The sequence below is a fragment of the Amyelois transitella genome, chromosome 22 (genome assembly GCF_032362555.1).
Source record: "Amyelois transitella isolate CPQ chromosome 22, ilAmyTran1.1, whole genome shotgun sequence".
In the NCBI taxonomy this organism is placed as follows: Eukaryota; Metazoa; Arthropoda; class Insecta; order Lepidoptera; family Pyralidae; genus Amyelois; species Amyelois transitella.
In genome coordinates, this window is record NC_083525.1 from 4,589,951 (window position 1) to 4,607,253 (window position 17,303).

At 34.9% G+C, this 17,303-nt stretch overlaps 1 protein-coding gene across 1 annotated transcript; it reads right to left on the reverse strand.

Annotated features, from left to right (window-relative positions):
- Nucleotides 1-15,328: 15,328 nt before the first annotated feature.
- Nucleotides 15,329-16,304, reverse strand: LOC132903215 (uncharacterized). The gene has a single exon (XM_060950869.1). It carries the CDS (start codon nt 16,302-16,304, stop codon nt 15,588-15,590), a length of 717 nt encoding a protein of 238 aa, XP_060806852.1. The 3' UTR covers nt 15,329-15,587.
- Between the last annotated feature and the right edge of the window lie 999 nt (nt 16,305-17,303).

Here is a 17,303-nt window from a genome sequence, read left to right on the forward strand (position 1 = left end):
TCTACGATGTCACAGAAATTTATATACCTATTTAAATAAAATCAGTCAAGTAGATTTTTAGTTAATTAATTACATTTAAATAAATCGAAAGTTCAAATCTGTTTTTCTTTTTGAGTACGACTATAAAGACTGTTAAGACTTAAATTTTACTTTTGATACCTTTATTAACACGTCAGAAACTTTACCCATTCCACCGCCGGCGCTCTAAACAACGGACAAAAACAATATTTGATCGTAAACAGTGCTGCAAAAGAAACGAGTATAGAATTTCGAGTTGTTTACTTGGGCGTAGTTTTAGTGTGACATTATTTTCAGATTTCGCGTTTTACGTGGATTAGAAGAGGTAATTTTTTTAATTTCTTTTTATTTATTTATTTAAAATTTCATTGCAAAAGAAAAAGTGTACAAAGGGCGGACTTAATGCCGTTTGGCATTCTCTACCAGTCTTCCAGCTGACCAAACAGATAAAGTTTGAGTTGGTGGTGCGATAAAGTAACGTACGACATGTAAGGGCAGGCGGAATATGTTCTTATGGGCTATTCACGATGACTGTAATGCCTCCTCTTAAGTTTATTTACTGTGAGGAAACCGTGTATATAAAGTAAAGACAAACCATCTTTTTATTAAAATTCTTAATAAGAAGTTTCTTTTCGGTTTGAAATTATATTGCCGTGTGGTTCCCGGCGCTTTAGAAACAAACCACTCCATATCTTTGCCGTGAATGGGAAGGAAGGGCTAACGACTTAGCAACCTGTCACTTTTTAAATCCCATTCCATTATTTAGCCATGGGTACCAGCTGTATGGCTAAATGATAAAATTGAGATGTGGCCTTTCAGTCTTTTCAAGACTGTTGGGTATATACACCCCGCCAGGGATATAGACGTGACTATATGTAATAAAGTATTGGAATTATAAACATAAAATTATCACGCGTCTTGCCCGGTAAGATTGGCCCGACTACAACTTTCTACTTCCACGATTCCTTTATATCTTATTGCCTTATCTGAAAAGGTCAAGCTCTTGAAGTCTGACCTTTCACTTAAAGTGGTCCCTAATTTGATCAAGGGAGAATAATATTTCATATTAAATTCTTCAGTCAAAGAGTGAAACATTTGGGGTATGCATATGATTATAATAAATTGTCTTATTTTAGTTACTTATTTCTATTCAAATCTTATTTTTATCTATTTATCTTTTTGGCATTAATTCCGTTTCGTCTTACATACAGAGAATCACCTCTTTATCTTCACGAACCACGTTCAGTGGTTTAATGATGGAATGAAGATTCAAATAGTGACAGGTTGCTAGCCCATCTCCTAAAAGAAGAATCCCAAGTTTATAAGTTTCGTCTTGCAATAAAAAATATAATACCAGCACGCAATAATCTGTAAGGAGGTAAAGAATGAGCTATGCTTTTACAGATTTGGGGAAGATATTTTCAAACGGTATACTTCCCTGTAGATATTCCCATAAATCTTATATTTTACGGCTCAATTTTCCTGCCTTGGTGTGAATAGAGGTTATTACTTTTGTAATTTCCTTGTATATTGCCATAATCAGGTCAATGGCTTTCAGTCGCTTTGAAATGCTTTCAATATAACTGAGTACCAATATGACTCGACTTACAATAAAATAGTGTGTGTAATTTAAAAGCCTCTTGTCGGCTGGAAAGTAGAAACTACATCTTTCGACTTATCAAGATCCTTGCATACGTATTTTGATTCATTCACGTTTATTTCTCTTGATCTTACCTCGCATACCTATCAGTATGAATTAAGTATTCAGTCAGAGGATATAATATTTTACTAAACCAATGTAATGAGTACGGAGGAAGCGAGAGAGGCATGTAGTACTTAATGATTGTTGCAAGTGGAGAGTTGGCTTCTGCCTACCCTAATAGCAAATAGGCGTGATGGTATGTAAGTATATATGTAACTTTTATATATGAAATACCAAAAGTATTTTGCATCTTTCGATATACTTACATTATCTGTTCTTGGGTGAATTAGTTCGTTATCCTGATATTAAACTTTCATTTAAATATTTGTATATTTTCCTTTCCTATTTAAATATAGTATGGCAAAATATACTGCTAGTAAGTACAAGATATTCCACTCTCGACGTCCTACGAATGTGGAATGTTGATGCAAAGATTTGTGCAAGCGGATAGAATATACTATAGGGCAATCCCAAGAGAATAGGTACTTTATCATCAGTATAATAAATAACTATATATTTGAAGCTTTCTTAGTTTTAATTTTAATTGAAAATTTTCGCCTGCCTGTTGATGCTAAGCAAGACGCTCAAGTGTCAGTGTGAAGTCAATGCCTTGACAGTTTCTAAGATATTAGGTATCGTGGAAGAGAGAGGCGGGGAGGGAAGTTAGTAGGTAGGTAGTAGACATTTCTGTTAACAAAAGATATGGGCAATACTACTGAATAGCAGTTTTACCTTTTTCATTTTATTTTTCTCTTAAAAAAAGTCTAAATGAAGTCGAAAAACGGTTGAACATTCAAAAAGAACATGCGTAAAATAACATTCAAATTTTAGCTTAATTTATTCCGCGTTGATCCACCTTTCGCGTGCCTGTATTGGAATTCCGAAAAGGCAAATATCAATATTGGTTATTATTATAGACGCACTGATGTGTGAAGAATTGTATACTCCAATTTGATTGAACCAATAAATCAGACGCTAGTCAGTATCAATAATTATGTTAATTAATATTTGCTGGTACACCTATGTGTAAATATATTTGTGATATTTATGTAACGTAATAAATAACAGTGTCAGTGAATAAGTTTTTAAACATATTCATTTGAAACTAAATCTTATCAGCTCCAACTGCATGACACGAAATATATCGTGTATTTTTTTCCCGTATGATTTTCAGTTTATAACTTACCAAGGAATTTTAGTTTTTTGCAACTTTGAGTTTCGGCTGTACCGTGTCTGTCAGTTAGTTAAGCATGTAACTCAAGAATATTATATATGTATATGTGTTTATTTGAAAACGTCTTTTTTATTAGTTATCACAATGTGTGATTCTTACTAATTTTGATAAAACTCGCATGAAAATACGCCGCTTGTTTAGGTTAAGTTTTTAACGAATATCCGATCACGTGACAAAAGATTTCATTACTTTTAAGGGACATAAAAAGCACAGAAAATGTCATGATTCTATAATGAGTAAGTATAGCAATAAACATACCATTTTGTTTGAATTTTAACCCTGAGTTGAAACAGTATTTCAACCCAACCCAATATTGTTGTTGCGTCATGATAAATGAAGACTGTACTTGGCTTTTATACATTGAATGAAAATGCTCATTGTTTGCTCACCTCTGAGTCATAAACCGACAAAATTTAAAGCCAAACAATAAGCTTCAAAGTCATGCTTTAGCATTCTACTTGACACATTTAATAACAATATTCATAATACTTGGAGTTATTTTGTTACAAGTTATTCGCTTTGATATTCCATTCAGTAATAAATTGTAATTCTTCATAAATGCAAAAGATTGTGAGTATGTCTGTTTGTTCGTTATCTTTTTACGCAAAATTGATATTTTGATTCTTTTAAAAGCTTCAATAGTTGGTGTTGATTTTTAGTTGAATTTTTTTTTCGTTGACTTTGAATATAGGACCCATTTTTATCATGTCCTGACCACGAAAATTTGTTAAGTGTTAACAAATCTGGTAAGTGTAATTTTTCATAATACATTGGTGAATTTTGTTCAATAAAATTTAATTACACTACTTCTTTATTTTCTTGACATTAGATTTAGTTGTTACTTTAACTTTTTTTATTATTTATTACTACTTTCCCCTTACTATGACCGGATAGAATATTTCAATCAATAAGACTACATAGCTTACACAACTTGCTCATATACTTTACCATGGACATAATATTTTATGGTCAGACCCGACTCATAACTTTTTGTGTTATGACGTAACTCATGTAGAGTTACTTTTGGCCAGCGACAGAAGATAAATATAATGCTTCTCAGGACTTTTAATAATTAATTCTAAGTTCATTTTCCTTTTGCCAAGGGAAATAAATAAAATGAACTTTTTCTTAATGCTTAATTTTAGGTTTCAACTTTTACCGGTTCCAAGGTCGGATTAATGGCACGTTTCTCGTATCTCGAATCTAGCATCTAACGTGTCCCCGGTTTCACCATCCAAGATTAACACGTTCACGGCTAACCTGTTCCACCGATTTAAAAGAATTTTTGTAGTTCGTCAAACATAAGCTCCTTTACAAAGAAATAGGAAGGGAGAAGTTTTACTTCGGACGTTCAGCGCGCAGAAACGTACTCCTAATAATACTTCCTTCTTTATCTGATTTTTTTCACAAATACCAACGCATTATACATATAAAGAGTTAATTATAAAAAGTTGTGTGAAACGTAATACAAAGCACGCGACCCTTGTTCGGTTTACAGAAGTTCTGAAACTCCAGACAAAGGGCTTGATGCTTAAAAACGTTCCCTTGTTCACTGGATGTGCGGGGATTGTACCTACCATAGTTGGAAATAAAATTTTAATTGAAAAGTTATTTGTTTTTTAATCAGTGTATATAAAAGCATGAGCCTTAGTACCGGTCACAGTCTACCTCTATGTCGGGGAGCACGCAAACACGTTTTAGGATTGGGTGAGTCTGGTTTTTACAAGAAGCGACTCCCGTCTTACCTCCGCAACCTTTGTCGGGTAACCTAGCCTGTACTGAATCGGGTTTTCACATCCAGTTGCCATTATGTGCAGGTTTTCATAAAATATTTTCCGTTTTTTTAACTAAATACGATCAACTAATTAAGTATGCAGTTTGTTACACAAGTTCCTGTTATTGAACAATGTCTATCCTTTGAGGAATTCACCTCAAGTTTTTTTATCTAATATTATAAGCCGATTAGTTAGGGAGAGAGTTTGTGCGAAGTTACTTTGCGGAACGTTAAAACTTTTAACTTTTTAACGTTATACAATTTTAGAAGCTTCAATCCGCGTGCAATTTTTATCATTACTTTTAATATTCGCATAAAAACAAAAAAACTTTTAATACGGTAGCGCGAAAATATTATTCATTTATATTTTATGAATAACAAGGAAAAAACAAATTACTTAAACAAAAAAAATTGGTACAAGGGCATTACTCATTTCTAAAGAAATTACTTCGACGCCCGCGTCAGAAAAATTGATAAAATGACATGGATAAGTAAATATAATTTTAGTTACGGTATACCAGCTTATTTTTTAACTGGCTAAAAAGTACAATAGGCTACATAGATAACCAGTATACTGTTGGGATCAAATGAACTGAACCGCCACACTTATACATATTTTTAATAACACCTAGATCACTTGTAAAAATTCTGCTGCAAAAAAAAAAATCTTGGTTCTTACCTATTCTTAGTGAAACCGCTAAATCGATCTTTGTTAAATTTTGAGATTTTTCGCGAAAGTTTATAGATATGATTTAGGATTGTAAGATACACCTTTAATCTCTTTCTTAAAGTGCATTCATTCGTACAAATATCAAGTCTTTACGCATATCAAAATACTATCTATACATATAATAAATCTGTAGAAAGGTCAATTCTGTACATTGAAAATATTGAAAAAATAAATAGCAGGGGGTGTTACTGGATCGATACAAAACACAAAAATGTGATTAAAAAAATTTTTGTCTGTCTGTCTGTATGTTCAGGCATCACGTGAAAACTAACGGTTCGATTTTGAAGAAACTTGGTATAATTATACCTTATTATCCTGGGCGTAAAATAGGATACTTTTTATCCCGAAAAAATACGAAGAAAAAAAATCTTAATTTTTCAGTTTATCCATAGACGTTATTCTGTAGAACCGCGAACACACGTTGCGTTACCCGCAGTGGATTTAGCGCCGTAACCTGTAGCGCCTAAAGTCGGCTTTGGCTTGAACCGTTTGCTGCACAAGCGGGCCGCTACTAATTACTATGAAAAAAATACTACATAGCTACATTAATTCCCATCAAGCTAAAAATGAGTATAATTATTTAAAACACAATCAAAAGCATTATTTCAAAATTCCCCATGATTCCGGTTTAAGAAAAAAAATTTACTCACGGTCAAAGGTAAAAAATGGGTGTATCGCAATTTTCTTTAATCAATTAATAATAAATTTATTCAAATCGGAAAATTACCTCAGACATAAATTGTAGATCATAAAGTTATCTATAAAAAAGGTATCAATAATTTTTTTCAACAAAGCTACCGTTTCTGTGATATAACGATGCAAAAAGTTGCAAGCGTCATAATATGCATCCGTTTCCTTGCCTGACTGACTACAAACTAAAATTTAATTTATAAATTGTACAGTCCTTGCATAGCATCAACATGCGGGAATGTGGCAACATTGCCAATTCGAATGGCAAAGCTGATTCTCTGAGCCAGATAATTTCCAGCCCTCCGGTCAAGAGATACCTCAATTAGCTTTTTCGACAATTGTCAGAAAAGCTGATGGGCAGATAGGCCCCCCGGTCCCAGAGTTTCTACCCCAAAAGGTTCAAAAGTATAGATATTACCGATAACTACATACAAACATACATACATAAAATCACGCCTCTTTCCCGGAGAGGTAGGCAGAGACTACCTCTTTCCACTTGCCACGATCCCTGCATACTTCCTTTGCTTCATCCACATTCATAACTCTCTTCATGCAAGCTCGGCGGTTTCGGGTACTTTTAACCTGACCCTTTACCAGGACGTCCTTAATTTGATCAAGATATGTTCGTCTAGGTCTTCCCACCCCGACCTTTCCCTCCACACTCTCCATTTATATCTGCTTAGTCAACCTGTTTTCATTCATCCTCTCCACATGACCGAACCATCTCAACATACCCTTTTCTATTCCTGTAACTACATCTTCTTTCACATGACAACATTCCCTTATCACGCTGTTCCTTATCCGGTCACTCAATTTCACACCCAACATACTCCTTAACGCTCTCATTTCCACTGCATTTATTCTGCTTTCGTGCTTCTTTTGCCATACCCAACTTTCACTCCCATACATTAATGTCGGGACCAACACGCCCCTGTGCACACAAAGACTGCTCATAAAGGCATGCAAAGCTCCATTCACCATGTTCCCCGCGTTCACTCTCCTTTCAATATCACTATCACACACTTGCCATCTGATGTAAACTTTGATCCCGATAACTACATATTTGCGCCTTTTGAGGTTTTTTGCCTCATTTGAAGCAGAACGGCCTTAGATTTAGTAACCTGAAGATGAGACGGCGCAAGTGTGTCGACACAAGTAGCATCCCACACCAAAGGCCGCCCCAATCTCCAGGGTACCAAAGTCATACCATCCGGTCTCTTGGCATCATCCCGAGCCAGACCGTTTGGTTCTAGAACGGCTGGAACATGGATGGTGGCAAGAGCACGGAGGATTATATCATTTAGGGCGGCATGGCGCCCTAAACGGCCGGCACTCCTAGGGCATAAGAGGCCGTGGTGTCCATAGCCGACAACGGTATCCCCGCAAGGACAACTATTATTAAAGACTAACGGTATTTCATGTGTTGAGCATTCTGAGATAAAGCAGCTATACGAGCCTAGCCACGTACACAATTAACAGAGAGACAGATGTTGTCTCAAGGTTTCACTACAGTATAAATGAAGGGACTGGGTTTCATTATACTTATGTATATTTTATATTTTGAATTCAAGTTAAAATTACCGACAGAACAATATTTTTACTTATATTACTGCTACATAGAGTATATACGAGACGTGCTTATGCATAATATGACGCTTGCAACTTTTTGCATCGTAATATCTCAGAAACGGTAGCTTTATTGAAATAAAATATTGATTCCTTTTTATAGATATCTTTATGATCTACAATCTATGTCTGAGGTAATTTTCCTATAAAACTTACCGTTTTGAAGAAAATCGTGAAAATCCCATTTTCTTACCTTTGACCTTGGGTAATTTTTTTCCTTAAACCGGAATCATGGGGAATTTTGAAATAATGCTTTTGATTGTGTTTTAAACAATTATACTCATTTTCAGCTTGATGGGAATTAATGTAGCTTCATTCCTATTTTTTGGTCTAAATTGACCGGACTGAAAATAAAATGGAGAAATAAACCATCTACGCGAAGACCGACATCCGCGCGGACGGAGTCGCGGGGAAAAGCTAGTATTGAATAAAAGACTAACTACAACAAAAGCGACGTCGGACTGTGAACAATTATTTTAAGCGATTCAGTAAGTTCACGCTTTTAATGACACTCCACGATAGGGTAGAAAAGAGGACAGTAAGTACCTACTTACTTAAAATGAGCGAATAAAAATTTGTATCAAAGCTGCAATTCATAGAAGATCAAGTCATAAATTGAATCTCAATTAATATTATACTTGAACAGAAAAGTTTGTGAAGAGGTACTTCATGCGTATCTTCTGACAGTCGACAGAATTTTGGCAAAATTATAAAAACTGCCGATGTCTTCCGGTAAGGATCTACATCATAATTCCAGTTGGAACTTATTACGTTATAATGAGAATTTTTGCTTTCCAAAAATAATATAACTTAAGATTGGTTTATTGTTCTTGACGTAACAAAAATAAAATATGCTCTTTTCGTGAAAGATATTTTATGGTGAAGCACTGGTAGAGTAGGTAACATAAAATTTCCAAGCGAATTCCGTTTCCATCAAGCGAAACATATTTTATTAGATTTACGAATACTCCGCAAGCCAGCATTTTCTTTAAAGTTCACAGTAGCGATTGTAAGCACAGCGAAGTTAGGCTAAAATGTCCGGAAAAGCTCGGATTTTCAACTTTATGTAAATCGGCAGTGTTAAAGTTTTTCTCGTATTTGTATTGGACAAGGAATACAACGATGCGACAGATTTTTATTTCGGCAAATATCCTTGCTCGTGTTTATTTTTTGTTTAATAAAAGTTGCTTGGATCACAGTGCGAGGGTTCGTACGATTTATATTATTGTATTTTGCATGAATTCTTGCATACCTTTATTTTTTTTATAAAAAGTTGTATGTATCAAAGACAAATCAAATTATCTCTAAAAGACAGAAGGGTTTAATGATGGAGTTATAATTCAATTGAGTCAAACTGTTGAACGTGGTCTATTAATTTTGCTTATTTGTTGGATTTGTCTACCCTGCAAGGGGTATAGTCGCGATTATGTGTGTCGTTAAGAAGAATCCCAAGTTTATAAACCTTTAGCCATTGTATAATCGCTATGATGAGAGAAAGATTTTTCCTTACAAACCACAGCAGGCAGAATATTTTATTCTAGAAAACGTTCCCCAAGTAACATAAAATTCTTTTCCCGGATGACACAATTGGATAGAGCACAGATCTATTAGTTTGAGTGCTTTCCTTCAATTTACGCCTCAGCTCTTTCCTAAGGAGTCATTCCCTGATGCAAAAATAAAATAGCGATATCACTACTGCCTGAGTTTTATAGAAATATTAATATCTTTTATTATTGCGCTAATTCAATTCATAATGATTAATCAACTGATAGCCAACGTACAGCCGAACAAAACTACTAAGTTTAGGAAGTTGAAATTCGTCATTTATGTTCATTTGTTTTAGAAAGGGAGGAATTTAAAAAGAAACAATAACCTTATAGTTAATAAGTTGTCTCTGATGACTGTATATTATCAAATTGACAGTCAAACCTTTTAGCAGTGGTAATTTTTTATTCCTGGTATAAAACTGCTCATTTCTCATTATTTCCTCTCTTTTATATGGTGTAATATTAATTTACGTTGTACAAAAAGTAACAAGAAAAATTTGTTATTTTTAAGTAAATTCAATCATCTGTAAACTCATTTTCGTGAAATCAAATTTGAATATCGTTTAAATATTGTTCCGAATTAATTTTTGCGCACATTTCCATTCATATCTCACAATGGCTCCCGATTATTGTAACTTAAGATCCTTCAGCGTCTCCAAAAACCCATTTACTCAAATTAATATCCGAAAACCGTATTCAAAATGGAACGTAAAAATAATGGATTTTTCCACGTTCAATTCTGGCCTTTGTGTTATTGGTGGGCGAAAGGCGATGCCCTTGTTAATTCAGTGCTTGACATGTGTCAGAATCGTCAATGATGCTATATCATTAATGATTCATGCTATTCTGTGTCAGTATATGACGTTTTATGTCACTTATGCGTTTATTATATTATATATACTTATACTTTCGGGGACGTCTTGGTAAAAAGTGAGGACTAGAGTACCCTAAACTGACGATTGGAGCTTAAGGGATTAAAGAATAAGGATGAAGCGAAAGATGTACGCAGGGATCGTGTGTACTTCTTTAGTCTCCCTTCGCGAAATAGGGGTGATTTATGTAGGTATGTTACGTTTCTCGTCAGTAGTTGTATGTCAAATTGATGTTTCTTTTTTAACACGGCTTTTACATGTGGTAATCGGTGTAATAAAGCATTTATTTTCGGCAATGTATTGTCAGTTATTTGACAGATAAAGTAGTCTGTCTTCTTTCCCTTTTCCTTTTAAAGCATAGAGTTGTTACAGTCTATTAACCTTTCATTTGACTGCTCAATAATTTATATGAAAACAAAGATAGCTATAGCCAGAATGTATTTCCCGAAATTCCTATGGGAGGCAAGCCCCGGGCAAGAGCTAATCAATAATTAACATCACACTGTCGAACACGCCTGCCAATCGATTTCGTGACTTTACTGCCCGACCTAATTCAATGGATAAATATCCTCCTAACTAAATGTCTTGATGGTAAAAGGGGAAGATATCGTGATGATATCTGCGTATCCAGTGAATTGGATGTGGAACCACGATCCAAAATGGGTAAGGTTCCCCTGCAAAGGTTACGGAGGTAAGACAGAAGTCGCTTTGGTATGAAAGTTTGAGTTACCTAGCCAATATAGGCGTATCCTGAGTTCCGTCCAGAAAGGAAAAAATGTAATTTGGACTAGGCTATGTTTCATCCTAGTCCTTTGCTGTGATCGCCATACCTATCTTCTAGGCTACGATTAACAACCAATGTTTTTGTAATTTGATACTTTATCTATTGTTTTTTCCTCAATTACAAGTCTTCTCAATTATTTCTTCAGTCTTGTTTATAAAAATTTAATTCCAAATGCCGAACTGAAACCCTAAAAAATAGGTCGGAGAAATTTCAAACAAGAACCCAAAACAGTAAACTCCTCGAATGCCTGCTCAGCAATGTGGCAATAATTGCTGAGTCCAGAATGAAACGGACTTAATCAAACTAGGAGAGACCAGCGGGCCAGAAAAATTAACTGGCGACTAAAAACGCAATCAACCAACACTGTTCCTTATCAATTTTGCCCTGGCGATAATGCAAATGAAAAAAGGAGCAACTTAATCTTAAATAGGGCAGGCCCAAGTATCTAATTGAATAATTTCGTTAAGAGAAGGTTTGCCGGAGGCTGGGGGAGGGCGAAACCCTTTTAAAGCATTAAGTAATTCGTAGGACCGAAGGGTTGGTGACGGGCACAATTTCTAGACGACCAAATTTTTTATAGTTGCTGATTCAAGATCTGGAATTATGGTTGAAAATAAAATTAGAATGGATTGGTAGTAAAACATTTTGACTCAATCTGAGCCAAATTAAGAGTTATAGCAAAATTATAATCATTAATTTCATTTTATTTTATTTTTATTTTTATTTTATTTTATTCAGAAAATATACAGTCTTAAATAATGATTTAATAACTATATGAGAGACTATTGACCATTTACATATTTTCACATGTAAAAATCTAAACAGCCTGTCAGCAAAACCATACTACATACGTAATTACTAGAACAAAAGGAACCAGAAAAAAAAAAAAAATAGATTCGACAAATAGATTTCAACCATTTGAGAGTCATTAAGCCACTGGACTAAACCAAGCCTTGGACATCCCATTTACAAACTGTCTCGGGCTGGAGTTGAACAGATCCAGCTCGGAGCCTACAGCTAGTTTATTCAGCTCTTTTGCTGATCTTATAAAGTAGCTATTTTGTCTATAGTTACTAGAACTGAAAGGTACGCTAAGAAACGATGGAATTCGCACTGTACGACTAGGTACTTTTAAATTGATTTTACTAAGTAAATTTGGAGTATCTACAGAACTCTGAGCTATTTTTACAAGAAATGATACATCTGCAATTTTTCTTCTTATTTGAAGAGGTAAGATATGATGTCTTTTACATATTGCATCATAGGTTGGATCATAACATTTTGCTTTAAACTGTAAGAACTTCAAGAATTTACACTGGACTGATTCAAGTCTGTCTATATAAACGTTATATAGAGGGTTCCAGATCTGAGAACAATACTCTAACGAGCTACGCACAAACGCACAGTAAAGAATTTTATAAATTTTTATGTTATTAAACTGTGAACAAGATCTTTTAACAAAACCTAGAAATTTAAGAGCCTTTTTAACAATATAATTAATATGTCTCTCGTAAGACATTTCAGAATCATGCATGACTCCTAGGTCTTTAACCTCCTTTACTTGATTCAAATTTTGATTTTTTAAAGTATAAACATTTAAAACTGGATTAAATTTTCTCGTGAACGATATGGTTAAGCACTTATCAACATTAAGATCAAGTTTATTAATGCGACAGTACTTATCAAATCTGTTAAGGTCCTCTTGAAGCAGTTGACAATCCGAAACATCATTAATACTTTTAAATATCTTCATATCGTCTGCGTACAATAAAAATTTTGAGTGAACAAAACATGAGCCAACATCATTAATAAAAATGTTAAAGAGTAAAGGTCCCAAAAGAGAACCCTGGGGTACACCTGATGGTACATGTCGCCATTCCGAGGAAAAACCATTAATCGCAACGGCCTGTGACCGATTTTCTATGTAGGATACGAACCAACGATAAAGATTGCCATGAATTCCTGCAAGGTAAAGTTTTTGTAATAGAATGTCATGGTCAATGCGGTCAAATGCCTTACTATAGTCAGTAAATACAGCATCTACTTGACCTCCGGCGTCCATATTGTGTGTAACAAAGTCAGTAAAAGTCAAAAGATTAGTAGTAGTTGATCGCTTCTTTAAAAAACCATGTTGCTCTTCCACGAATGTGTTGGAAAGTGCATGATAAACATCCGCATGAACCAATTTTTCAAGAACTTTAACAAATATGCATAATTTGGATATCGGTCTATAATTCTTTATATCATTTTTATTACCACTCTTGTGCACAGGTGTGATAAATGCACTTTTCCAAATTTCCGGGACAACACCTTCATTAATTGATCGCTGGAAGAGAATGCACAACGGGCAAACTAGACCATCCGCACATCCAATTATAAGCCTTGCGTCAATCCCGTCAGGTCCAGCACCCTTAAATTTATCGAGATCTTTTAAAAGTTTCAGAACAAGATCATAGTTTATTTTAACGTCGCTAATAGTCGAGGAACTTGGCTCATCCGAGGCAGTATGCATAGCATGAGCATTCGGTCCGGTTTTATCAAGGAAATTGGACTGAAAGTAAGTAGCAAATAAGTTACAAATATCTTTTCCATTATGAACTGATTGACTTTCATACTGCAAAGAAGAAGGTAAGGAATGAAGACCAGACCTATTTGATTTAACAAATGACCAGAATAATTTAGGCTGATTAATAATATTATTTTCTGATTGAGCGATAAATTTATTATAACATTCTTGTTCCATTAATTTGGCCCTTTTGCGTAGAAGATTAAACGTTTCACGATCAGAGACATTACCATATGTCTTGAACTTTTTAAAAAAATTAAATTTTTCCTGTAACAGCTTCTTTAAGGGTGAAGAGTACCATGGCGGATATTGGCCTGGAGTAAACGTTTTCTGGGGGATATATTTATCTCTAAGACTGTATAAATGATTATAAAATGTATTGGTAGCTTCATCTAAAGTATTATTATATAAAGAGGCGTCCCAGTCAATGTCATTTAAAGAAGAACTAATAGCTGCGAAGTTAGCTTTATGATATAGATATTTCTGCCTAGTATTAGACTTAAGACCCTTAACACGAATGGAATTTAAAGTAACTTCCAAGGACTTGTGGTGCGGGTCTTCAGGTACTAACGAATGTTGAGAGTGTGATACATGTAGGTCATGATTAGATAATATGTAGTCCAAAATTCGATTATGTGTAGCATTCCTGTGAGAATTAAATTGATTGAGATTACATTCAGTTAACGTATCAAAAAATAACAATTGTGAATCACCATGTATTCCGCTAGGTTGATAAAATTTAATGTCACCCTGCCATTCGATATTACTCAAATTGAAATCCCCCATTATCAAAAATAAGTCATTCGGACACAAACTAAAAATATACGACAATTTTTCAGAAAAATTTGCAAGTTGTATGTTGAAAGAATTTCCCAAGTTTTCTTTACACAAGTATATTGTGCAAACGTGTAGTTTAACATCATTTTTGTTAAAAATGTTATTGTCTTTATTGTTGAGTGTTATCGTTATCCATAAATCCTCAGCCGACGAACGCCATTCCGGCCGCTCGACAGCTGATAGACCCCGATGTACTGCTAGCAGGACACCTCCTCCATAAAGCTCATTTGTCAATACATAATTTCTATCCCGCCTGAATACTACATAACGGTCGTCGAATAGCTCACTATCGCTCAAGCCATCAAGTAGCCATGTCTCAGTCAACGAGATAATATCATAATTTGATAAAAGAAGGTTGCGTTTAAATATATGCGTTTTAGTACGTAGCCCTCGAGTATTTTGATAAGATGCTACTATATTCCGTGAATCCATATTATATCCCACACACTAATAAGACTACTGTGAACCTTTATACTAATATTAATATTAACAGTCCAATATTGTAAAATATTAGGATAAAAAATGCCAAACAATTCCAAGCCACAATGCAATACAAAAATTAATACCAATTCATCCTGCACAATATTTAAAGAATACTTTTCCAAAGGGTAATAGCATCTGGCGACTACGTTCAATAAAAAAGCAATAAAAAATGTAAGTGGAAATATGTGTATGAAATAAACAAAGCTAATAATGTTATTGTTGTAACTACGGCAAGGTTTAGTAGCAAGTAAAAAATAAGAATGCAGGGTAACATAAAATAATGTTAACTTTCGAATAGCGCGAGAGATAGGCAAATAAAAATTTAAGTTGAGTAAAGTGCGTGCGAGACTCGCCTTTAAATCATCGCTTAAGCGGTTGCTAATGCGGGAGAACTGCGTATCTCGAGAATGCATATAAAGTATACAAAGGCGTGGCGACAAGCTGGCTACGCCGCGACTACCGACGTATGATTCAAAGCGATAAAGTAAACAAAAGGTTCGGAATGTGCCAATGACTCTCAAATTAGGTAGAACTTTAACAACGTAATTTAAATATAACACAACATAATATATATGACGTATTACATAAAAAAGTAAATTAAATAGTGAAAAAACTTGCACACATAAATAACTCAAACTAATAACAATAGGTCTCTTTCCTTTCTTAAGGCATAAAATGGTATAAATGTAATATAGTGGTAAAAGTAATGAATTATTAAAGTAAGTTAAACTATTTTTGAAAGGTCCCCTTCGCTTCTTATAAAAAATATAGGCGACGTGTCTGACTTCCGGGCCATGATTTTTGAATGTTTCACCCAAATATAGCGGAAATCCTTCTCCCGGGCCATTGCCCTCGCTCTGCTTAATAGGATTTTGTTTTTCTGGGTGAGGTGATCATTCACGTAGAACTGTCCCATAGTAGAAAAGCCCAAGTTGTTGATTTTGAGCCTATCACTCTTCCGCGCTGATGCCACCAGATCTTCCTTTATATACCTATTATTAAAGGCGATGATAATTGGCTTTTCAGCATTGGGGACACGTGTGGGAATCCGAGCAATATAGCTTATGTCCTCCTTCTTAAAGTGGAAATTGCTCAACTCACCAACCTTCTGTGCTATATCAAATAAGTTTTCATTTTTCTTCAAAGGGATGCCACGAATTTCCACGTTATTGGCCCTTGCCAACTGGTCCCTCTCCTCTAACTCCTGTTTAAGCCTATTGATATCAGTCTGTAAAGTCGAGATCTCATTAACCATCTTCTCAACACCTGAGACACGGATCTCTATGGCCGAAAAAGCTGCGGTGAAGTCACCAATAGATTTATGAGCCCATTCAATAGAATTTTTTAGTTCTGTCATCTCCGACTTGATGGTTTTAACGTCCTCCACTAATGTCTTCAATGACCCGAGATCAAAAACAATCCGGTTTAACTGTTCCTGCATCTTATCCAATTGAGACGGAGCAGGGGATACAGGTGCCGGTGAAAGAGACCCAGCTTTGCAAGAGGGACAGCGCCAAGTATTTTTACGATCCCCTAGTCTTCTATACCCATTTTCGGTAATGCCGGCACACGCGAAATCATATACCCTATTGCAAACACTGCACACGGGGCCGTCCGTGTGTTTATTGTTGCAACTTGCACACGTAAACATTGCGATGATTGAGTATGAATATGTAGACCGAGAGCGCAACAAATTATTTAACTGACAAGCGTGTGTTCACTAACGGTGCCGCGGGGAGACTGCAATTCATGGAAAACGTCTTTACAAATCAAAAACACATATATTATTTTCCATCTTGACAGCGATATTTAAAAATTCTGTACGCTATATGTAACTATTTCATGTCCTTTATTCTTGCTTAGCTTTTACTAAAGATTAAAAACCTTTTTTATTTGCACGGCCAACCTATAATATTATTACCATTTACGACACATGGTTTAAGGATTTTGCCTGTGATACAAAAACCAAAAAATTTGTGTTGATGATTTTTAACATTTGTCGAAAGACGTGCTTTGTGTAAACATAATACATAACACAAACTGCATAATTAAGCACACAAAGCGATATAAGTATGGTTGTTTGGATCGTCTGAACTTTGTCCATTAACGCGACTATCAAGTTTAATAGTCAGTAATAACGATTTTGCATTCTCTGGGAATACACCCAATTAGTACTATTAAGCACTAATTATATATATGCTTTTATCCTTTATCGACTGTACAATGAACGCTCGCGTGAACGTGGAAAAATATAAAAGCAATTGAAAAACAATGGCTTTTCTTAAACTAAGTTTTAAGCGTATCTTCAGATACAAAAGATTAATAAATGTATTTACCACAATTCTTCAGATATTACACAAAACTTTGTGATGTCACAATAGAGATTGGTGACTCTCGTAATTCAAAAGTAGGTCGATTTCACGCGCAATTAGAAGCAAAG